This window comes from Drosophila mauritiana, chromosome 2R, assembly GCF_004382145.1.
Source record: "Drosophila mauritiana strain mau12 chromosome 2R, ASM438214v1, whole genome shotgun sequence".
Lineage (NCBI taxonomy): Eukaryota > Metazoa > Arthropoda > Insecta > Diptera > Drosophilidae > Drosophila > Drosophila mauritiana.
In genome coordinates, this window is record NC_046668.1 from 21,934,665 (window position 1) to 21,958,951 (window position 24,287).

The 24,287-nt window shown below is 46.5% G+C and overlaps 1 protein-coding gene across 3 annotated transcripts; it reads left to right on the forward strand.

The window, feature by feature from the left end:
* The first annotated feature begins 386 nt into the window (after positions 1-386).
* LOC117135867 (protein dead ringer) lies at positions 387-22,413 on the forward strand. 3 transcript variants are annotated; one of them, XM_033296398.1, is made up of 12 exons: positions 387-1,031; positions 9,902-10,068; positions 10,142-10,292; positions 10,450-10,786; positions 10,848-10,963; positions 15,281-15,353; positions 18,496-18,679; positions 19,045-19,192; positions 19,261-19,739; positions 20,064-20,162; positions 20,326-20,852; positions 21,085-22,413. In XM_033296398.1, the coding sequence occupies exons 1-12, from the start codon at positions 945-947 to the stop codon at positions 21,435-21,437; spliced, it is 2,721 nt and encodes a 906-aa protein (XP_033152289.1). In that variant the 5' UTR covers positions 387-944; the 3' UTR covers positions 21,438-22,413. The 3 variants fall into 3 exon arrangements, with proteins under 3 accessions (XP_033152289.1, XP_033152290.1, XP_033152291.1); XM_033296399.1 differs by having other exon boundaries at positions 10,863-10,963; XM_033296400.1 differs by lacking the exons at positions 387-1,031; positions 9,902-10,068; positions 10,142-10,292; positions 10,450-10,786; positions 10,848-10,963 and adding an exon at positions 13,785-13,962.
* The last annotated feature ends 1,874 nt before the right edge of the window (positions 22,414-24,287 follow it).

The following is a 24,287-nucleotide window of genomic DNA, read 5'->3' on the forward strand; positions in this document are numbered from 1 at the left end:
GCGTTTTCTGCCCACATTCTGCGGATACAGATACACGAGCACACCTCTGCCTCAGGTGTGCGCGTGTGTGAGTGTATCGGAACGAGCGAATAAGAAGGCGGCGTATTGCGCACACTCTCCCACACACACGAATCGGGCATTGCATAGATTGCGATTACAATTTTAATTTAATTGACCACCTCCCCCATCCCCTCCCCTAACAAGCGGTGGAACGGCCATCCGATTGGCTGCGAACGAGTTCGGGGAACGAGTGCGAAGTGGAACGTGCTACAATTCCATTCGTTCGATTTGAACGGCCGTTCCGGCAACATTTGGGAATGTTGCAGCAACTTGTTGCTATTGCTGTGAGATGGTGTCGGTGTCTTATTCGCCAGTTTCTTGTTCGCTACTCAGACCGATTTGAACTTTCGAGTGAACGAGACGAGTTCCGTGCGGTCGGATAACGGCTTTTCAAATGGACACATCACTGTAATTAGATAACGTCGCAATGTGGATTAATAACAATCGTGTTCTGTGTGTGTGAGCGTGTGAGCAGTAAAACTCTTGATCTATAATTAAAGTGAGAAGCATTCTATGCACCTAGGAACCAAAACGCACTAAACAACCGCAAACAGTTGCAAACAAACAGAAAGGCATAAATGCAAGTGAACGGTTCTTAAGCGCACTCTCCTGTTTTCCATCCAGAATAAGGTGCAAAGAGGATCGACGATCACAAGTAACGGTTCGCGCTCACGAAAAAAAATCAAATGCTGGCCGCAAAGTAATGCCATATAGAAGCTAAAAACAACACAACAAAAGTGTGCTGTGCCAATTAAACACCAGCTAAGGAAATAACATCAAAGTATCAAAGGGCTGCGCAGGTCTTTGATCAACCGCAACATTCGTCATATTCGTTGTTTTCCTTATATTCGTGACATTCGAGCAGGGTGATCCAATTCGCCTCAATGCAACTGCGAGTGCACCCTACTATGGACTGTAGCGGTCGTTCAACCAGCAATATTGAACGCGATTCCGATCTGGGGGACGATTTGGTAAGAAAAGGAACTTTATACACCCAATATGCAGCTACAGTTATTATTATTATAAAGGATTGTTATCTTCCAAAATATTATGTTCTCACTTTTAAAATTGATGTGACATGCTGATTAGTTGGCATTAAAATAAATGTCATACATTCAAGTAATAAACTTAATAGGCATAATCATACTCAGTAGAAGATTCCAGGTGAAAAGTATGTCAGTAAGTGCCGCTAAATTACCTCTTTATTATCACATCGTAAAATACTGATATGAAATATACAAATGAATTATGTAAACAAACATGCAGCATTGAAATACAAATAATGAAGAAATATACGGAATTCATGGTTATTGCTTACAATCAGCCACTGATGGAAAATCATTCATTTTCCCATAATAATTTTAGAAGCGTTTCGAGGTATTATTATTATTTTAACCAAATGAAATTTGTCAAGCGCGAAAATTAATAAGATATCCCACCTTTCATCTATCCATCATATATAGAATCTGCTTCGTTTTCTTCGCGACCGTCTGGTAATTTGAGTTACTAATGCATCAATATCCATTTGCCACGCGAAAAACAGTATTAAGTCTTGAGATTGAATGGAAAACGAGTGACACTGATGGGCAAAGATACGCAAACAGGTGCGCCATTTATTCATTCGAATAAGTAACACCGATTTGCCGTCGGCACTTAGAGGAAATCCTTACCCAAAAGCCAAAAGCGATCGCTTTTTGGCCATAATGATCTCTTGTTTGGGTAGCAACTTATACTTCAGCTTTGTTTTCTGCTTTCGTGCTCGAAAGCAAAGGCAATTCCTGCCACCGACTCACATTGTTTGCAGATGATTCAAAACGTAATTATAATGTTAAAAAAATATGTTTATTCAATCGGGAGATGCGGTGATTCGAGGGGAATTCGAAACGGGGGCGCTGCCTTTTGGCTTTTTGGCGTTTCAGTTTGCCGGAGAGCCGTTAAAAGGTGACATGCTAAATGGTCGCATACAAGACGGCTGTTGTGGCGACACACTCACGTCCAGCGCAATATACACTCACACGTTGATCGAGCTAAGTGCATGGCACACTCGTGAACACAAATAGATTCATCTGTTTTGGTACCCAAAACCGAGCGATCGGATCGTTCACAATTTCCACCGATTGAAAGAGATCTTTCAATCCGAGCTCTTTGATGGCGTTCATATGTAAATAAATTGTTCAAATATTTGCATTATTTGTTAGTACCTTAAATGAATATTAAATGGGTTTTATTGCCTTTTCAGGCCTTTCGGCCATTCGCTTTCAGTCAGGTATGCACCTTCATCGCCAGCTCCATCCCATCCCCATCTCCATCTCCATCTCGGCGCGACTTCTTCAATTCAATAAAACTCTTGTTAGTCTTTTCCTGCCCCTTTGTTTTCCTTTCATTTTTATTATTGTTAATAGACATTGCCGGCTCGATCAACAATGAGCCAGACTTTATACACTCACTGCCGGCCGGTCGGTCTGGCTATTTACATAATAATTTTTAATAGCCTCGCTTTTGGCCAAGAAGCGGAGGCGGAGGAGCGCTGGGCTGTGCAAACAGCGAGTGAATCTCGGCTCGCCAGGCCCATTCGTCATCCCCCGGATCGGTGTGCGCTCCTTGTGGGCCTGGGCTGGTGTTAATTGCGGGTTCCTCAATTGAGGGTCCGCATGTGGGTGCTGTCTAATTAACCCCACTGCGATCGGACCGACATGCTGGTGTCATTCGCACATCCGATCCGCAGTTCTATTCAAATCAAATCCTGCCACCGCCACTCGCTCGCATTTCCAATTTCAGCCCGAAAGTCACGATTAAACAATAATGTGGGCTGTCAAAAAGTCATAAATTCTCGAATGAAACCCAGTCCCAGCGAAGAAGTCGTGCCCAATGGTCCATGCTGTATGGTCCAATGCCCAATGCCCAGTATCGTCATCCGAGCAGCACTTTAATTACATGGGTTAAACGCAGAGTTTAAAATTATTGCCGAATTGCTGTCTGTAATTTTTGAATCGTTTTTAAATTAAATCAAGCCGGCGAACATGACTCGAGACAATTGGCCTCCGATTCCTTCTCCAGCCGGCCCGTCCGGTGGATTCACTCCGAGCGCTGCACGTGCTCCAGGCGCAGTTCCCACATTAAATCACACAGGCCTCGGGTTGGGGGAACCCCCCCGAAAAATCTCAGTGGTGGTTAACTGGTGCCGCTGCTGGTGTTTGCACTGATTCACACTCCGGCTCCGATTCCGATTCGGCCAGCGTCGTTTTCCACATTTATTTATGACCGCTTTAGTGCGCCAGCCAGAAATTTTGGAAGAGTTGTAAACATAATTGCATCGTAGTTCCATGGGAATCAAGCTCAGCGCCAAGATCTGGCATTTAGGAATAAGTACATAGATGTAGAACCCTATGATTTGTATCGATGGAATATTACATTCCATTTACGCTTACTAACGAAACGAGTTAACTGTTTCACACTTGGCTGGCTAACTGACTAACTGGCTGGTGGGGTTGGCTTATACCGCATTGTGTACCCCCTTTCCCCGCGCCACTGGAACGCAGAAATCATTTGGGTCGGACGGCAGCGGCACCTGTTATAATTTGTTTGGCTTCTTGTACGCTGACAGGCAACGATTTTTATTAAATTCTTTGTGGGAGCTCATGGCGCTCCTCTTCTTCGCATTCTCCTCCTCCTTCTTGCATAACCGGAAGGCAGGGGAAATATTTGATTAAGTATCTGGTGGGGCCTTTGGGGGATGGCCATGCCATCATGGAATGGGATGATTTTCGGTGGCGCTTTCCACCGCAATGACAAGCGAAATTTGTTTTGCTTTTAGTTTGCGCGCGGGGGGCGCGAACTTGAAACTGGCCAGATGGAGGGGGGGATAAGTCACGTCATTCGGATATATGTATATATATTGAGTGGGGAGGGGGGTAGGTGGTGAGAAATTTAATTAACTACTAATGCAGTTGGCGGCACTCAAAAGTGCATGGCGACAAATGTCAGAACGGCACAAAACGCCAATGAAAACAGGGCCGTAAAAGCAGAAAGAGCTCGTAAAAAATACGATTATTATTGGCAGTATTACAGTTTGCGCTTTTCGTATTGTTTTTAATGAATTTATGAATTATTTTGCCAACCATAGCTAATAAAACTGTTAATTGGATTTTTCCAGTACAGCTGCCGATTGCGAAAAACGATCGCGAATCGCAAAACAAAATGCGAATTTGCGAGGGCACGAACCGAGTATCTGTGTGTATTCCTCTCTGTATGTGTGTGTGTGTGCTCGGGGGCCTGGATAAAAAGTGTATTTATCATCGCGCTAATAAAACCCAGCCCTCTCGCTTGCGCCGCACATATCGCCCTCCCTTTCGCCGAATACAAACAGAAATGGGCGTGCCAATTGGCCAACGAGAAAATCGCGTGAGCGCCAACAAATTGAATAACCGCGCTGGCAAACAGCAATCTTAATTTGGCATTTGGCACTGAAAAGATCCTTGTTTGATGTTTGCCTGTTTTCCTCTGTTTTCATCACTTTCGCACCTGAACAGCCCTGCCACAATTTTCATTCGTTTAAAGAAGCCAAGCAATTGCAGGTGAAATCCATACGTGCATAATTATTATCGATTCGTAAACGCAGTGTTTTTGGGGAATTAAGCAAAGTGCACCCATTAAAATTGGGGTATTTGCACTGGCTGAACATTTAGCAATAAGTATCTGGGAAGAGCTTCTGCCATATTAGCCAAGTAGTGTAGCTGTTTGTGTGTTTCATTTCCTGATTAACAATGGTGGAAAGTGCGGTCTTAGAAACTTTCCTCATGTGGCGACACCCAGTCATAAAACACAGATATATTTCGGGCGGGCGACTGTAACAAGCCCTGCGCCACTCGCATCCAATAAAGTGGGCTCTCTCGCCGTCCAGACGGCCACCAATACCCCCAGAGACCAGAAGACCAGGAGACCCAGCGACCAGGAGGCCGAGAGACCTGGGCAGGCGGACTTGCGGGCTGGCCAAGGCAATAAAATAATGCAGTTTTTAATTATTGCCGCCTGCAATCGAAGCTAGACGCAGTGAATCCACCCCGCAGCCGGATGGCCACAAGGAGTCGGTCCGGTCGCTGGAACTTCGGGTTCGAGAGTGCGACTCTCGGAGTTGGCCAGACAGCAGGGGCGTAGTTTGAGCCATGTTTGGATCCATTATGATCCGTTTATTGGTTTTCGGCAAGAGTGTAATTTAAATTAGCTAATACGTTTTCTATTTATGCATTGTTTTTACGATATACTGTTTCCGAAAGCAAGCAAAAGAAGAGCGAGTATCTTGTCTCTTTCTTTGTGTGCCCCGCTTTCCAGCGCCCTTCTGATTAAAAGCCCGACTACGCCCCTGGCGAACGTAGAAGGAACCCAGCCCAACTATTGCCGTTTAACCGTTGCGTTCCTTTTTTTTCTTTCGTATTTTTTATTTTTGTTTTTAACCGGTTTTGTTTTTTGTATTTGTATCTTTTATTGTTTACGCGAAACTTTTCGTCTGCCCGCCGCGCTCGTTTTACATGGGCGTGCGTGCTAAAAAAGGGTTAAGGGGGTTGGGTTGGTGAGTGGTAGGGGGAGGGGGAGGGGGAGGAGGCCTGCACTCGGTACAGCCAGCGCCATTATGTTTTGCCATCGAGCATGCATGTGTGTGCGTGTGTGTGTGTTTGTTGGCCCGCTTTTGTTGTTTCCATTTTTATATTTTATTCGCCTTATTTTTTCCGCTTCGACGCTTGGCGAGCGAATGAAATCGCGTTTGTACGCACACACACACACGCACACATACACACACGACCATTAAGAGCGCGCGTCTGTGTGCGTACGTGTATCTGTATCTGTCAGATACGTTTTGCATTTTAATTTTATTTCCATGCTCTCGTTGCCCGAACGCAGACCACGTTGCACATGTTTCGTCCCTTTTTACACAAATTTATTTTTCGCTTTTTCCCATCTCCGCAGTTTTTAGCCGCTGGCTTGCAGTTCTTTTCGCTTTCGAATATTCCGCTGCAGTTGCATCGCGTTGAAATACATAATTCGCCACGGGGTGGATGCGTAAATGGGTAATTTTATTTATATATTTATTCAGTTATAAGATCCGAGCACACACATGTGCCAGCGGAACGGAAACCTAAAAGGAACCAGCTCAAAGGGTTGATTGGCATATAAAAACGGATTCCTTGATGGCCTGTTAACGGTTTGGGCCAAGCTAACAATGGCTTAGAATCTTTAGTCTTGGCTGCGTTTTAATTAGCAGATTTGTCTGTGGATTGATTTCGAATATGTACGCAGATCCCAATAAATCTCCCGCAGATTACAGACTCCGGGGGCAGCGAAGAATCCATCTCCAGAGGCCATCGTGTCATCCAAGATTATGATTTTGACAGGCATCACGATATGACATATTTCTACGGTTCTATTTTTATAGGAGAGATATCTGTCAGCACATGTTTGTAACCCTACACTCCGGCCCTGCCTATAAATATATAGTTAAGATCACAATTCTAAGGAGATCTTCGTTATAATATATTGATAAATTTATATCGAAATACCTACAGTTCCTTTCTCCATCAGAACTGAAGAGCTGCTTGTTTTATTGGTTTAATACTGCGAATTTCTTCTTTCTGCTGCACAAAGTTTAAACAATGCGCCTAATTACTCAGACCTACGATTTGAATAAGACGAACGCAATAAACTTAAGACGCCAGTACGCCCCGGTCTGATCCTCAAATGAGACTCCGGGCGAACCCACTTGAGTCATAAGGACATTAGGCCTTAGTTTGTCAAGAGAGTTCGGGCTAAAAAAAAAAACAAGAATAAGAATAAGGACAACGAAAAAACAAGGAAATACAGTTGTAAAACCGGCGACTCGAGCCACAGAAGAGCAGAAACAAATGCGGATACACATGCTCGCCGGCTCGTAATCTTAATCCTTCACACAATAAACGCCCCTCGAATGGGCTGCTGTATACTGTATGTGTGCCATGTAGGACTCTCTCTTCTGGTAGCAATGTCCTGATCCTGTTTGCCGGCAGCGCCCTTCACAGCTTCGCTTCTGGATTGTCGCATTATGGGTTTCCGAGCGGTCGCAGCGGTGCGTCCTTTTGTTTTAAATTAGCACGGCATGTTGCACATGCGGCATCTGTCCGTCCGTTTGTCCGTTTGTCCAGTTGTCCGTATGGCGAAGCCCTCGGAAACTGCAAGCCATTTCCTACAAATTTGTCGCATTCGATTGTCGAACAGCGAATGGAAATTAGGCAAATTGCATTTGCAGTTCTCAGTTCTGAATGCAGCGATGATAATAAATTAAGATACATTATTTCCAGCCACTTCTATCGAAATGTAATGTCAACACTAATTAGCGATAAAAAGCCGTGGTGGAGGAGGGGGCTAAGTACGGTCTGTGGCAAATAAATTAAATATTTTTCCTATACAGGCCACTCAGATAGTTGCCTCCGTCTGCGGTGCATCGAAAGCTATTAAAGTAAATTGCACAGGTGCCGCCCCGCCTCCCCCAGCCGTCCCCTCTCCGAAGTGCCCATGCCCACATCCATTTGTTTGAGTTTCGGAATAGTATCTCTATCTTACATGTGTAGCGCCGAGTTTTCCTCATTGTCTGTGGGTCTAATTGCGATTTAATGTCTTGCCTTAGCAGTTGGGGACTTCGTGTTTAGCTGGCGATAACAGTAGCGTTTTATCAACGCAGAAATTAATGGAACTGCCGTGTCCCCCGGCGACCAGGTGGGTTCGCCAGAGCCATCTGAAGGTATATGCAAGTATATATGGCGGATAGTACACCGCCATTAGTCGACTTTCCTGCATGAGTTGCGCACTGTGCGGGTGTTTTCCCGCCTTCCATTGGATGGGCACCTAATGCCCTCCAAGTGGAGCACCTTATCGCTTCACGGTGATTTATGCGTCGCCTACTGCGACCATATATTGATATTCCACGGAAGCTCCGACGATATTCCGACGAAATTCCATATCTGAAATGGGCATTGTTGCGGGATTTTGATGGATTTCTTCCTTGAAGGTGGAACCTCTTCTCCATCCTCCAGCTAAAGGCATTTACTTCGATTGGATAAGATGGCTCGCAATGTTGACTTCATAACATGTTACCACTAGTTGCAATGGTTTCTTCCTGCTACTTTGTTAGCTTTTTAATGAATATCTTAAATAAATTGCATGTGCGCGCTCTTTGAGCATTTCCATCTGCCGATCCGTATCCACAGCCATGCGATCCACTTGCACCAGCCACATTAAAGCGGCACAAATTCGTTGTGCATTAATTAGACATTTTATAGGTGCAAGTTGGCATGGCCTGCATGCCGCCGCTTTCCGCGGCTGTTGGGATCTGTGGGATCTTGGATGTTGGCCACTGGCCATTGGCGGAGCCCAGACCACAATTCTGTTTGGACCTGGTCAACAGCAGACCGCAACTGAAACGCACACATGCACACAGTGGCTGCATTTACCCGAGCATCTGCATGTATTTCGCACGACTCCGATAAGTTACATTAATTTGATATACACACAGGCAGAGATGGAGCCGAGTTGGGCTGACTAACCCACCAAGTCGGTTTACATTTGGTCTACTCTGGTGCTATACCTCATAAACTATAATAAACTATATTATTTTGATTGAATATATATATGGAAAAGAGCTTTTAAAGACATGCCAATAATCATTTTGACCGCAACTGCGTGTGGAAATGCATGTGCAACATTTTCGCCATAGAAGCGCTTTGCATTCGCGCCGACTTCAAAGAATTCCAGGAACTCCGTTTCTCTATGGTCGAGGCATTGTCTATGCCTTGGTTTTGGTTGCACTTATGATTATGCCACAGCGACACCAGCACTTGAAGCACCAACACCAGTGCTGCACCACCAAAGAGCCAGGCGATAAATGTTGAACACACTGGGGATCCGGCAAACAGCCGCATACGAGTATGAGACCGACTTGGGTTGGCCTGGCTTACTTTGTTTGGCCCCTGCTCCGCCGGCTCCTCCAGCTCCTCTTGCTCCTCCGATGGCTGTGTTTAAATTGAAAATTCCCGATTTGCACACAGTCACAGATGCGCTTAATTTGCACCTCTCCAAATGCATAAAAACCAAGAAGCCGTGATGGAGTTGCATCGGACTTGGAGCTAGCTGGCTCTGACTGAAGACGCAGTTGCAGTTGGTGACTTCAACACTCCCGGCCATGCGTGGCGGACTTCTTGGCAAAGAGTCACGGCTGGCACTGGTCTGCCAGTTCTCCCAGTTCTGCCGGCCAGGAGCGAAGCTCCAGTAGCTCCCCCGAACCCGCCAACCGGCCCTGGAGCGGGGCGAACAACTCTGGGCTGATTGCCGTTTTGTGGGTCTGGCATTGTTAATTTATTAAGTGGTTACCTTTGTTGTCACCCCGCCGGAGGAAGTGGCTTTCTGTTTTCAGCACTCGCAGTCTTTGGCTTTCAGTTGCTTTCAATTGAAATTGCGCGGCGTGCCTAAGTTAATGTGGCTCTTGGCACATGCCATAAACCAGAATCGAGATGGAGCTGCTTTCCAGCTGGATCAATGACCACTGCCCACGCCCAGTGATCCGCGGTCAGTGATCGGAGTGCCTCGATATCGATTCTGATTCCGATCTGCCGATTTGCCGCCTGACAAAGTGTCCGTATTAAGCTGGCGCAGCGGGCAGCTTGTTGACATAAGCGCCGCCATTAATTCCCCATCATCTACAAGGGGTCGCTTTGTTTATGGTTCTAGGTGCACTGGGAGAAATGTTGTATTAAGAAACAGATGTAAGAGCCTTACACCGCCAAAACTCACTTCCAAACAATCTCCTTTTCCTCCCCTGCAGTCACATGGTGATCGAACGGACGACGAGATGCGCGACTGCGACTCCGTGGATGGGGAGCATCATCAGCTGAGCGCCAAGGCGGCGATTGCAGCCCGCCTGAGTCACACAGTTTCCGGCGGCGGAGGGAGCTTCGCCAGCCCCGAACCGCAGACCGAGCTGCCCCTGAGGTGAGTGACTGCTCCTGATTAATGTCCTGGATGCGGAGGTGCGGTAATCGCTGCAACAATCCTCTTCCCACAGCCATCACCATCAACTGCCGCCGAATCATCCGCTCAACGCTCTGGGCAGCTTCATGGGCATCGGCGGACTACACAGCATTCCAAATCTCCAGCACAGCGACGTGCTCGAGAAGCTCAAGATGCAGGTGCGCGACATGAAGGTGGGCCTGATGGTGAGTGTTAAGGTGTCTATCGAGGTGAAGATACTGTAGCTACTACCATACTGTAAGGCAATCTGCCAAAGTTTAGACAAATCTGTTGACTGAACTTCAGTCGAGGATTGGATGTTTATATCCGTATTATATTGGAAATACCTTGATTTACCCGCAGGAACAGGACTACGCTGCCGCAGCACATGCCGCTGCTTTCGGGGCCAACATGCTGCCCACGACGATCAGCTCGGGCTTCCCACTGCCCCACAACTCGGTGGCCTTTGGCCACGTCACATCGGCGCCCAGCGGTGGGAATGGGAGCAGCTACAACGGAGGCACCACCCCCACGAACAGCTCCAATAGCAATGCGACCACCAATGGAGGCGGCACCGCCGGACCTGGAGGAACAGGAGGATCGGGCGGCGGAGGAGCAGGAGGAGGTGGAGGCGGCGGAGGAGTGGGTGGCCACCAGTTCTCGTTCGCATCCCCCACAGCAGCGCCGAGCGGCAAAGAAGGTTGGTATCTATCTATCGCGTGGCAGGCGGCGATCCATTTGTGTTTAACTGTTGCACTCAGCCCGCCACTTTGCAGCCAATTCCGCATCGAACTCGTCGACGTCCAGCGAGGCTTCCAATTCATCGCAGCAGAATAATGGATGGAGCTTTGAAGAGCAGTTCAAACAAGTCAGACAGGTTAGTAGAGTGCTGGGCGAGGGGAAGGCAGTTGGATGTGGACGGTTACAGGGGGCGGGGGCCGAGGTCCAGTCAATTGAAATCGACAAAACTGTGTGTAAACAAGATGCAGGCAAGCTATCAATTAACTACTAATAGCCAGTCGCAGTCCAGCGGGAAAGTATCTCATCCTCGTCCCACCTGGCCGAAGGGGATCGAAACCAGTTGGAAGACGCTGCAGTCCAGCAGTCAAGCCGTCCGCCAGTCCGCCAGTCTGAAAGTCCAGCACTCCAGTTTGTGATCTCGTTTCGGATCTCGTCGTGGCACAGCTAATGCTAGTGCCGCCTTGAGGCGTTCCAGGCGATACGATAGTTCCGGTTTGCAATTGAGCAATTAATGTAGCCCTTTCCAGGGCGTTAATTTGGTGAGAAAATAGCTGGTCAGCATCCCCCGGCATGTGAGGTCCAGATGCTGACCGAGTATCCGAGCAATTAGGCCCGAAATCCCCTCGAATCCTCACAGTTTTTGGTGTGGTCGTTAAATGTGGTTGCCAAAATCGAGACACAGATACAGATACAGTGCAGATACAGATAGAGATACGGATACACTGCGTGAACCTCGACAGCTTTTGGTTCGTTTTGGTTGGGCCTGACTCGTCTCGTCTCGTCTCGCCTCGCTTGGGTCATAAAAACCGAATTTCGATTAACTTTAAATGCACACACACTCTCGCCGCTGCTCCCTTTCGGCCAAATAGCCATGTAGCTGTGGCCATAGCTATCCATCAAACGGAGCCCGCATTCTCTATGCACTATAAAAACTTTGACCCTCGCAATGCAATGCAAAAGATACTTATGTATCTCTCGTGGATGGGGCTTTTGCCACAGCTCTGGCCGCAAATGTATCTGTAACTTCACGCTTAACACCTTCGCTTACACCGTGTGCGGCTCTTGAATGATGATGATGTGCTTGCAGAAACCAGAAACCAAGCTGACCAGATATACATATATATCTCACAACTCCCTTTGGCCTCCTCCAACTTGGGCTTTCCGTAGGTGTCGGATAAATCCCTCGCAGCACATTCAAAATGGCTGTTTCGCTCTTTCATTAATTGTGGAAACGAGACGAAACGTTAATTATGTTAATTGAAGCGATAGCGGCTGGCTGCGACTGCGAGAAAAGCCATTTTGAAAGAGCATCGCACAGATACGGTCGCAGTTACAGATACAGATACGCTCATTCATTCGCTGGCTTCTTAGCCATTCGCCTTTCCCCAACTTTAAGTAAAATTCACAGTGCGCTCTGCTCTGATTTTAGTTCTCAGTCTTGGCCATCAGTCAGATAGTCAGTCAGTCAGATAGTCAGCTAGTCAGCCATCCATCTATCTATATATCTATCTATCTTTCCATCCATCCATCCGCGGACGAAGACAACAAGTAAAACAAAAATATTATTTTTGGTACATTTCGCTGCTCATTTCTTGTATTATATAGTTTCTTTCTGCCCTGCTCTCATTAATCAATGTCAATTATCTGTACGTACTGAATAATTATGTTTAATTATAGCCCGAAGCATTTTCCAATAATATTCTATATAAATATATTCATGTGTTCTTGTTGAAGAATTCAATCGTGGCGATTGTGCCATTTCCTTTCAATCCGTCGCTTTTTGGCGCGTGTTTTGTAAATCACGTTCTAAAATCTGGTGAATGGTAAGACCTTTTCTAAGCCAAAATCAAACAACTTAATAATTTAAATGGCTTTCGGCTTGACAAATCATTACAATGAATTCATTAATATTTAATGGGTATTTATTCAGTGCAAGTCCACGATCATTATAAGCTGTAGCATTCTCCAGAAAATTATAAGAGCCCAGAGATGGAATAAAACATAAAAGACGACGAAACGGAAAGTCTGTTCAACACATTTAGAGTAATGAGTGTGAAATTCTTAAATAAATATGCCGGCAACCTGCAGATGTATCTGCATCTGTAGCGGTATCTGTATCTGTATCCGAAGCAGCGGCCAGAAAACGATGTGTGAGTGCTGGCCGTCGAATTATGCACTCGATGCGGCAGGACAACACTTAGGTCCGTGCAACGGGATCCTGTCCATATAAATTTTAATGTCCACTGGAACCTTTTTGCATCCATATGCTAGGGCATCTGTATCTGTATCTGATAGTTATAAATTACACCCACACACACGGGGGCAGGCAAAGGGAATTGATCTGGCGAAATCCAGAATTCCCAGAATCAAGGATTCAAATTTCAAGCACCCAGGCAGCGGATTTGTCGGGCACTAAGTCTAGGCGACAAATAAGTGAGATTATTTTTATAACCCGAACCCAGAACCCCGAATCCCGAATCCCGAATCCCAACTCCCGATTCCCAACTCCCGATTCCCAACTCCCGATTCCAGATCCCGAAAAACATGTGTGTGCTCAGGCAGCGGCAGCAGCATCTTCGATAGTTATAAAAACGATTATGATTGGTCTACGGCAACCGTGGCAGGGGATAGAATTCTCGTTTGCCGGTTTTATAACTTTATTGCTGCGGATTTGGGAGAGATATTGGTAGCGCTTAACGGTTTTGCGGCTGCTGTGATGCAAGTTAGGGATCGAAATTCGGGAGAGATATTGGAAAACGAGGCACAGGCAGGTTTGCTTGCAACCCTTGTGCGTGAAAGCGGGACTTCATTTTATGATTATTAATACGAACGAGTACCCCAGACAGGCAGGCAATAATGTAGGTACACAGATACAACACATGTGCGCATGTGTGCTTATGTGCGTGTGTGTGTGCGGCGGCAGCGACGCAGGCAGCACTTCGATCCAGACTCCTGCCACAAATTTAGTTGATAAACGACCTTTGATGGCGTTGCATCGTCGCGTTGATCAATGAAGTAAATCGAAGACTGCACCAAGACAAGTGAAATATAGTTCCGAGATCGGGAAAACAGCTCAACAAGTGTGAACGAAAGCAGCGGCTCAAAATGCTCATCTCCGAGGATCAAATTCAGGAGGTACATCCCATCCACATGTGTAAAGTGCAATCAGTGAAAAGCAACGAATCCTTCGAGGAACCAATCCAGTTGAATTTCAATTAATTTATTTTTTGTTTGGCTCAACCCCGAGCGGTATAAAGCCACATATATATGAAGGTTTCTTTTTTTGTTTTGTTGGCACTGCTCCTATAGCTCTTGTGGGCGTCGAGAATCATAAAAAATATCGCCAGCCCAGCCAGCTTGGAAAGAAGTTGGCAGGAGGATTGGAGTCCAAAGTGCCCGGCCAAAGTCGGGGCTCCAAGTCTGACTTGGTTTTAAATCATTTATGCGAGGAGGTGGAGAGGCGAAAGGAGACGGAGATGGAGATGGAGAAGGAGGCAGTTCATCATTCGCATTGACTTAGAATGTGCACCACGGATGGTGCAGGGCTTGAGCTCCAGCTCCATCTCCATCTCCATCTGCAGCTCGACTTCGTTTCTTTCTTTTTGCAGTAGGCGGAAAGTATGATGAATTCCGAATTTGATGAGTTCACTCCGATGTTGTCATTAATTCTGAACATACTCGTACCAAGTTGTGACTAGGGTTTTTCCTTCCACAGACTTGGTTGGTTCCTGGTGGCAAAGGTCAAAGCATGAGCCGCAGGAAAAACGCAGCACATAGCGACGATAAATAATAATGTATAAATGGCAGATACATTTATGTACTTCCCTCGCTTGTATCTCCGGCTCTATGTTTATCACCTAATTATCCGTGGTGCCACTCGTTGTTCTCATTGAGCCCTTCACACTCGAACAAAAGTCCAAAATGAGGCAGGGTTGGAGGTTAGGGGAATGTTTCTCTATCAACCCCCAGCAAACAATGCTCAACATGGCAGGGAGGGACCAGGAGCGACAGAGATGGAAACACCCAACACGCGCCCCTGTCATCGCGAGCGTCTATTGTTGGCCCAACAAAAGGCCAGAAGTGAGCCAAAACTCCATTTTGTGCCAATCCATTGGCCTAAAGAGTCAAGTTGTTGGGTCTTTTGTTAGATTGTTTTGTTATCAAAACTCGCCCTAATGCGCTTATAATGGCTCGTTTTGTATGTTTATCTACATGAAAACTAATTTAGTAATGATATGATAGCATTTAGCATTTTTCAATTAATAAAAAGGTTGTGTAATGTATTCTCTTACGATAAATTAAAAATATAACTGAGGAACAAAATATAACTGAGAATCTTGAATTATGCCTCTAATGGCCGTTAAATGTTTTTGGCGCCCCAGGGTGGGCATTAAGATTATGTAACTTAATAGTCAAGTCTAATAAAACTATACATTTCCGCTTCTAATTGCAGCTCTACGAAATCAATGATGACCCCAAGCGCAAAGAGTTCCTGGACGACTTGTTCTCGTTTATGCAAAAGCGCGGTAAGTTGCACATTGCATTGAAGTTTTTCAAGGGGGGCTCATAGAGGTGGGAAGGCGGTACTATTGGGGCCTGAATTCTCGAATCTCGAATCTGAATTCTCACATTTGCATATCCCTGGCCCAGATGACGGATTGCTGACTCAGCCAGCCAAGTGTTTTTGGGGCTCACTCAAATTATGTTAATTGAATAAATTTCTCGGCACTTTGACGTTTGATTTTGAGCAGCGCGAGCGGGCGAAAGGGGAGCCATTAAAATATGCAGAAATTCTGGTGAAAAGGAAACCGAGAAACCGAGAGGAGAAGAGAAATCATTTTGGTGGCTGACTTTTTGTCATTTTGTCACTTCAAATTACTGTCACAAACACACGAACACGCACGCACACGCACGCACACGCACACACTGCGGGAAAAGGGGGTACCATATGCATATTGGTACTTAAATTTTAAAGGCGACTTGCAGCGGCAATCGGAGCAAATGCCTATTTATACATGCGAGTATGCTTTCCTGCACTTTTGTCATTAATTATGGGCATTACCGAATGCGAGGGCAATCGGTGGCATGCACACCCACTACTAATGCCTGGCGTGACTGTACTTTTCCGATAAATTAACTTCCGGTTGGCGATCCAAGCGCAATCCTTGAGCGTCCTGCAATTGCCGCTGAATGTGTGTTTGCCTCGATTGCCCGAGACTCGCAACCTGAGAGGGCATTAAATTTGTTTGTATTTGCACAAGTCGGGTTCCAGGGAAATAGTACGAGTCGAGTACAGTGATGTTGACCCACGGCAAACTCGCATAAACTTGGCAGCAGAATTGTACTTCAAAGTCTTGCAAAAGTATTCTTTTTCCAAATTACTTTTGCAGTTCATGACCAACTATAATTAAATTTACAAATTTTCTAGATGCAAACTCATGGCTTTGATTAGTAATCATGGCCTGGGAGGGAAATCTACATTCCATGCTGAAGTCAGCAATGTTTGTTTATTTGTGTAATTTCGTATACGTTTCATACAAAGTATATAAAATCTATGCTCTGAATAAACATACTTACACATCCCTATATGCGTAGAACATCCCTGACAACTTAATGGATTTTAATCTGTCACATGCGTTCAAGTTTTGACATATGCACGCTCACCCGTCGCGGTCACTGCAAAGGGGGTTTTTTGGGTGGGGGCAGGGGCAGGGGCGTTGGAGCAGGAGGTGGCAAAGGGGGGTCGCCTGCTGGGGAAGAATGAGACTGTCTGTAAAGTTGTCGTCCGCCATGAGAAGGAAGCGCCGAAAATGCGACTCGGGCCAAGAGTATTCCGTGTCCATGTGTCTATAACCGAATGATATTGTACAATTGTACAACTAACTAACGGAAATTATGCCAAATAGGCATGTGTATAAATAAATGTGATTTGAAATTTGAAATAAATGTGGATCGCTTGCCGTGAGTTGTTTGCGCAGCGAAGAGCGGCGCAATTCTTAATTAAAAGACGTCAATCACTTATCAACGCGGGCGCTATTTTCGTAGCTATTTCCCAGTGCTCAGCGCCCTGATATTTGGGATATGGGAACTAGGAGCTGGGAGCTGGGAACTGGAAACTGGGAGCCCGACTATGTCGGGACGGGAGATGGCGCTGGTGGCGTTATGATTTCAGACTCGATCAAGTTTCCCTTAATTTCCATTAAAAGCGCCTGACATCTAGGAAAACAAATGCAGTCGAATGAGTAAATAAATAGATGTGCCCCCAAAAAGAGTTCAGCCTGAAAGCCACAAAAAGACCGCAGTGGAAAAAATGTAAAAAGCTGGCAGGAAAAATAATAATAATAAGTCAGCAGTCGGCAGGCGGCATTTGGCATGTGCGTGTCAGGAGCAGCGATCGGTTGGGATACTCCGGTTAGGATCGGATCGATACCCCTGGGCAGGAGATTCGATCCGATCCGATGCGACGGAGAGTTTAATGATCGATTCGATTGACGGGCGGCCGGAGCTGGTCATTAAATTGCCTTTGATTATGTGCGTCCTGGCCAGATTTAGATTTTTTGTATGTGGCTCGTGCAGCGATCGATGGGCGATCCACAATCTTTTTGCCCTGGCACATTGTAGACGATCAATCGGTACATGTGCATATCCCAGATTGTTCATTTATTTTGTGTTATTCCTTTTTGATACGAGCATCACCTCGCCACTCAATTTGTTTATATGCATAAAAAACAAACGTATTTTCATTCAATCAACACGTCCATCAAAGAGTTTGATTGATTCCTCTGGGGCTCATAAAACACAACGAAAACGAAAACGAAACCGAAAGTCGATCGATCGATGGATCGTTGGATCATTGGATCGTTGGATCGTTGGATCCATGGGGCAGCAACAGGCGGCATTGGGTGATATGGTATTTGGTATTTGGATCGTAAAAAGGAAAGGAGTCCGCGCAGATTTATACAACTTGTGTTACACACGTACAGAGCCAGCAATTAGGCAGGTTGATTCGTTTTTTATTCGTTTTCATGTGCCGAGCAAGAAAAAAGAGTTGGGGGATCTCAAGTGGCAAAGATGCTTAGTGGGATGTCTAAATAGAAAGATGATATGATTATAGAAGTCTTTAAGCAGATGAACCATACTTTAGTATCAGAACTAGTAGGAAATTTCTCTCTGTGTGCAATAAAAAGGGAAGTAGAAACGAAAATTTGAATAGTACAAATCAATAGCAAATAGAGGCCAATAGAATGCCAATGTGTATGATGATGATTAGCCGCCATAAACAGACCAACATATGTACAAACATGTGTATATACGAGTATGTGTGTGTGTGTGCGTGTGTTTCAAATCGAGCAACAATTAGGATTTATTTCAGTTTTTATCGGCCTCGCTCTGCACTTTTCAGCTGCTACAGGGGCTACAAGTGTTAATTGCTCCGTGATCGATGAGTGGGAGTGGGATGAGGATGGGGATGGGGATCGGGATCGGGGGGCATTGCTGCACTCTTTGGGGAGATAAATCTGTTTTATGGATCTTTAAATCGTGTTTTGCTTGTTGGTGCATTTAACGAGCTGGATGGAAAACATAGCCAAGTGCAAGAAGAAGTTTCATTGCGCAAACAGCTGAACTCGGAATCGAATGTTTAGTAAACCCCCTCTAATCGCATTTCAGGAACTCCGATCAATCGGCTGCCGATCATGGCCAAGTCGGTGCTGGATCTCTACGAGCTGTACAATCTGGTGATAGCCCGCGGCGGCTTGGTGGATGTTATCAACAAGAAGCTGTGGCAGGAGATCATCAAGGGGCTGCACCTGCCCTCCAGCATCACCAGTGCCGCCTTCACCCTGCGCACCCAGTAAGTGGATATGCCATCCCTGCTGCCCATTCAATCCCTTCAATCCCTTGAATCTCATACATCCCATCGCGGGTACCTGCCACGTTGAGCTATGTCCAAGGCAAACACAAACACCATCAGCAACCCAAGATGCGGGACAAACAGAAACGGACAATCAAACATTGCAGCGATCAAGCAACAATCGATCAGCAATCGTGGAGCTCCTCTGTGGGATCGTGATTTGTTTGCCTGTCGCTTTCGTATTTACACGATAATTCAACTTAAACAGGACATCAACGTGAAGTTTGCCCCTCCCCTCTCTTTCCCTCGCTGCCGCTTAGAGCGTCTGTTTGCCGCGCTTATTAATAATTTTATGCATCTTGCAGATACATGAAGTATCTGTACCCGTACGAGTGCGAGAAGAAGAACCTGAGCACGCCGGCGGAGCTGCAGGCGGCCATCGATGGGAATCGCCGGGAAGGACGCCGCTCCAGCTACGGCCAGTACGAGGCCATGCACAACCAGATGCCGATGGTGAGTACACAAAGCAGCAGCTTGGATCAGCCAAGAAGTTCTGGTACTAATGCTCCTATGCTCCATAGACGCCCATTTCGCGACCCTCCCTGCCCGGTGGCATGCAGCAAATGTCGCCGCTGGCACTGGTCACCCATGCCGCGGTGGCCAACAATCAGCAGGCTCAGGCCGCCGCTGCCGCCGCCGCAGCTCATCATCGCCTGATGGGCGCTCCCGCCTTTGGCCAGATGCCCAACCTGGTCAAGCAGGAGATCGAGAGCCGGATGATGGAGTACCTGCAGCTGATCCAGGCCAAGAAGGAGCAGGGCATGCCGCCAGTCCTGGGCGCCAACCATCCCCACCAGCAGCAGCACTCTCAGCAGCAGCAGCATCACCACCAGCAGCAGCAGCAGTCGCAGCAGCAACACCACCTGCAGCAGCAGCGCCAGCGGTCGCAGAGTCCGGATCTGAGCAAGCACGAGGCACTCAGTGCTCAGGTGGCCCTGTGGCACATGTACCACAACAACAACAGCCCACCGGGATCGGCACACACCTCGCCGCAGCAACGGTAAGCTTTTCATGATGCGACTTTGATTTCAGTCCTTTCGAGATTTCCCAATTGCAATTGCCAAATGGTTTCAGTAGCAACCAGTTTGATTGCACGCACTCTAACTGGTTTTGGTTTTTGGCAGATTCATAAAATTGAAATCTGCCTAAGTTCAGGTTTTACTTACTTATTTAAAACGAATTAAGTTAGAATAAATTCAAACAGACTGCTAGCGCCATCTAGCTTACAAAATTCTCGGGCAATAGAAACAGCGCCCTCTGCACGCGAAGCATACTGTAAAGCGAAGACACTAACCACTTACGTTCTCTCCATTCTCCACTCCAGCGAAGCCCTGAACCTGTCCGACTCGCCTCCAAATCTCACAAATATCAAGCGGGAACGCGAACGGGAACCCACTCCAGAGCCCGTGGACCAGGATGACAAGTAAGTTTGCTCCATACCCGTATAATAAAATGCCAGGAAGTCCAGGCATCCATTGTTCCCCTTTGTGTGCCTTTAGTTTGTAAAATAATTGATTTATTTTATCCAGTTTTTGTATTTTTACGTGAAAGACATTAGTACTAACCAAATTGGCTTCTTCATCCAGATTTGTGGACCAGCCGCCTCCAGCGAAGCGCGTGGGCAGTGGCCTCCTTCCGCACGGCTTTCCCGCCAACTTTTACCTGAATCCACACAACATGGCCGCTGTGGCAGCAGCTGCGGGATTCCATCACCCATCCATGGGCCACCAGCAGGATGCCGCATCCGAGGGCGAGCCAGAGGACGACTATGCCCACGGCGAGCACAATACCACAGGCAACTCGTCCTCCATGCACGACGACAGCGAACCGCAGCAGATGAACGGACACCACCACCACCACCTGACCCACCATCTGGACAAGTCCGATGACTCGGCCATTGAGAACTCACCCACCACGTCGACCACCACCGGTGGGTCGGTGGGTCATCGTCACAGTTCGCCCGTTTCCACCAAGAAAAAGGGCGGCTCCAAGCCCCAGAGTGGAGGGAAGGATCTGCCGGCCGAGGATAAGGATGCGTCGTCCAGTGGCAAGCTCAATCCGCTCGAGACGCTGAGCCTGCTGTCCGGAATGCAGTTTCAAGTGGCAAGAAATGGTAAGTTCACTCGAAATGATATCAAACAGCAACTTACAGCATTTATCACGGTAGCAAATAAGATAATATCGGAAATAACTGAAGTATTTAAATAACTTTCAATCCCAACCTTTAAACGAGAGTTGAATAGAAAGATTATATGTACCTCAGTTATGTTTTGCACTACCGTAGTTGGATTGCAGCCACCCAAGCATATGGCCATTATACTAATACAAACCCTAATCCCTTCCAGGAACTGGCGATAACGGCGAACCGCAGCTGATTGTCAATCTGGAGCTTAATGGCGTCAAGTACTCGGGAGTGCTGGTGGCCAATGTGCCGCTGTCCGAAAGCGAGACAAGGACGAGCTCACCCTGCCACGCCGAAGCACCGACAGCCGAGGAGGAGAAGGATGAGGAGGAGGAGGAGCCGAAAGCCGCTGAAGAGGAATCGCATCGATCGCCAGTTAAACAGGAGAACGAGGATGCCGACCAGGACATGGAGGGCAGCGAAGTCCTTCTGAACGGAGGCGCCTCGGCGGTGGGTGGTGCTGCTGCTGGTGTGGGTGTGGGTGTGCCCCTGCTCAAGGATGCCGTGGTCAGCTAGGAAGGATAACGAGAACCGGCATGGAAAGAAGAGACAAGGAAAGGAATACCAAAGTCATATTTTTCAGAAAAATACAAAAGCAGTTAAACTCACACACACACACAAGCACACAGATGCCGAACCTAAATGTACATACACACGCATGCGGCAGGAGCACAGGAGCATTAAGGATGTGGACAGGACATGAAAAGCGCATTAGGCGCATCCCAGCATTCGATGTTCATGCATGCAGCACCATCCACACCATCATCCCCAGCCGACCGAAACTCAAGTGCGAGATGCCGCCAGTAGAAGATCATGGAGTATATACATTATCGAGAGTATATACAGGATGCGTGTGTGCTCCATTTCCACATTTGCATAAAAGACAAGCCAGCGAGCGTGTAGTTATCGATAGCCATTACTTACATAAGCGAGTGCATAAGCATCACTTCGGATACACACAACCAATCCAATACCCGTATATATATGATATATGATATATGAATAGGTTACGATTCCCACACACCAATTTGTTTTTAGCGTGAAATCTGTTTTATCCTCTTACGAACTTCTCCTTTTTTGTGTTAGGCTGCAAGGCTTTTTGTACATATCAATCAATACTTAGCTCGTAGGCCATATGCTATACAATACTATAATATATATACATATATATATATATATATACTATACTATATCGGAACCTAGTTTGTAAGCACACAAGCACGCATCACACCGCAGTAACACACATGCACATCCATTATGACCGCATCGTAGACATATTTAGACGTAAAATCAACACAAGTAATAAGCATAAATGTATCTGTCGTAAAATTAAATAGCGCTTTTGGCACCCCCACACACACACACCACTTCGATTGCTCCACCGTTTGTACTGCTCCAGAGCCAAGCGGATGGTGGCAAGCCACGGCAGATTGATGAGCATATTCTAAGCATAAGCGTTCAATTTATTGAATAATAAATCTATTTAATTTTAGTTAAATGCGCATTCGAATCTATCTCGGCCATAAAACACACAGGCCCCTGGCTAATTAACGCACTTGGTTGGGGGCACATGGATGCACCATGTCATGGGTCTGGGTTAAGTGCCCGGGCAAACAGCAAACAGGAGAAGCACTCGAACCCAAAGACATAATATTTGGCTTTCCCCGCGTTATAAAAGGAAAACATATTCCTTTCGTTCTGTTTTGTTTTGAGCCCAAGCCCCTCCAATTTCGACATGGCGAAGAAGTCATAAACACACAGAAGGGGCCGTAGATTATCATTATCATCATTGATGGCCGCAAAATGCACACCAAACAAAGTGATGAAAAGCAAATGTTGTTGGAAACAATGGATGCGTGAAATGGTTCGCACCCCGAGGGCCAAACGCTGCGCTTAGTCCGCTTAGTCTTGGTCCACCTCGTCCTGCCCACCATCCTCAGCCGTATTCCTGCCCAGGTGAGCTCGAGTGCTAACTACATTAATGCATAATGTGGTTGGTTGGAGGTGGTGGCCGGGCAGTGGGCTCCCAGCGCTCGGAGAGCGATGCCAACCGGACCCATCAGCCTAATGACTTGCGTACGGCGGACGCAGCCTGGCCAAAAGGACCTTGATAAGTGGCAAGTGCGTTTAGGACCTTGGCCGTAAACCGCCAAAGCTGCGAAATGTTGCTTTGTCGGCTCAACTTCCTGGTCTTTAAAACTCGAAACTTTAGCTAGGAGGGCGCAAGGCTTCTCACATTAAAAGGATACATTTCCGCTTTAAATTCACAACAGTTTCCAGGTCCAAATTAAAATTATTGTCCTTGCTCTACGGAACTTCTATTGTCGCTTCTTAAAGATGATTCCATGAGCAAATACTCTCTGTTTGTTTGAATATTTGCCCCAGGGACTTAATTTGGGCAGATTGAATTAAATATCTTTGAAAACTTAATCCTCAACTAAAGTCCTGGTCGAAGACAAAAGAAGCAGCACAGGCGATTGTTGGGCTTCGATTTCCTGGTACTGGCAACTCGCATCCACCGGGCATAATTGAGATGATTTGGTGTGGAATTTCAATAATTCCAATAGGGCCTGCATTCGGGATGCATTTGCGTTGCACTCGGCATTGGGTTTCCAATTATGCAGCACATATCTGTGGCATTCCTTGACCAAAACCTAGGAACCAGCTTCGCATAATTGGTGTGGCACATTAAATAAAACAAATGCCGATAATAAGGCATGCTTTTAACCCCTGGGTTCAGCAGCCACAATAAATTGCGAAAAAATCAAAAATAAATTATTCAAAGGAAGCGCGTCACGTGTTGAATGCTCTCAAATTGCCCAACTAATCAGGACCAAGGTCCGCGGTTCGTCCTGCCGCTCATAAATCGTTTGTATTCCGGCCCGGGCATTTTTTTATATTTTACTTGCTGCCTTCCTCACAAAGGAAAGAATGGAAAACATTACAGAAATTAGCCGACTAGAATGGAATGGAAGGAAGTCGTCGCCGACGCCAGGGAAATTCATTTCTGTGTGCGCACGAGAATTCTGCCGTTCAGGCCCAAATTAAAGGCCAATAATACAGTAATAAAGTCGGCAGCCAATCGACCTATGGACCCCCTAAGCCAGGCCAAATCGAATCACCCAGACACAGGCACAAACGCACCTTGACAGGCCGCGCTTAAAAGTATTTATAAATTTTATATAATGTGCTGCCAGCTTCCAGCGAGCGAGATACATCGCATCCCCCGAGCGAAGTACAGATGCGGTGGAGTTAATAGTTTACCTACAATTCTATAATATCAATAAACCCGATCGAATAGAGACAAGTTAATAGAGAATAAATACTTTAATCAGCAGTCAAGTATATAAACTACCTAGTAATTGC

Excerpts from the sequence above, each read along its gene's own strand:
- LOC117135867 (XM_033296398.1), top strand. The coding sequence starts at position 945 with ATGCAACTGCGAGTGCACCCTACTATGGACTGTAGCGGTCGTTCAACC. Across the intron at positions 18,680-19,044 it reads GCCTTCACCCTGCGCACCCA|ATACATGAAGTATCTGTACC; the intron begins GTAAGTGGATAT and ends TGCATCTTGCAG. Across the intron at positions 19,193-19,260 it reads TGCACAACCAGATGCCGATG|ACGCCCATTTCGCGACCCTC; the intron begins GTGAGTACACAA and ends TATGCTCCATAG.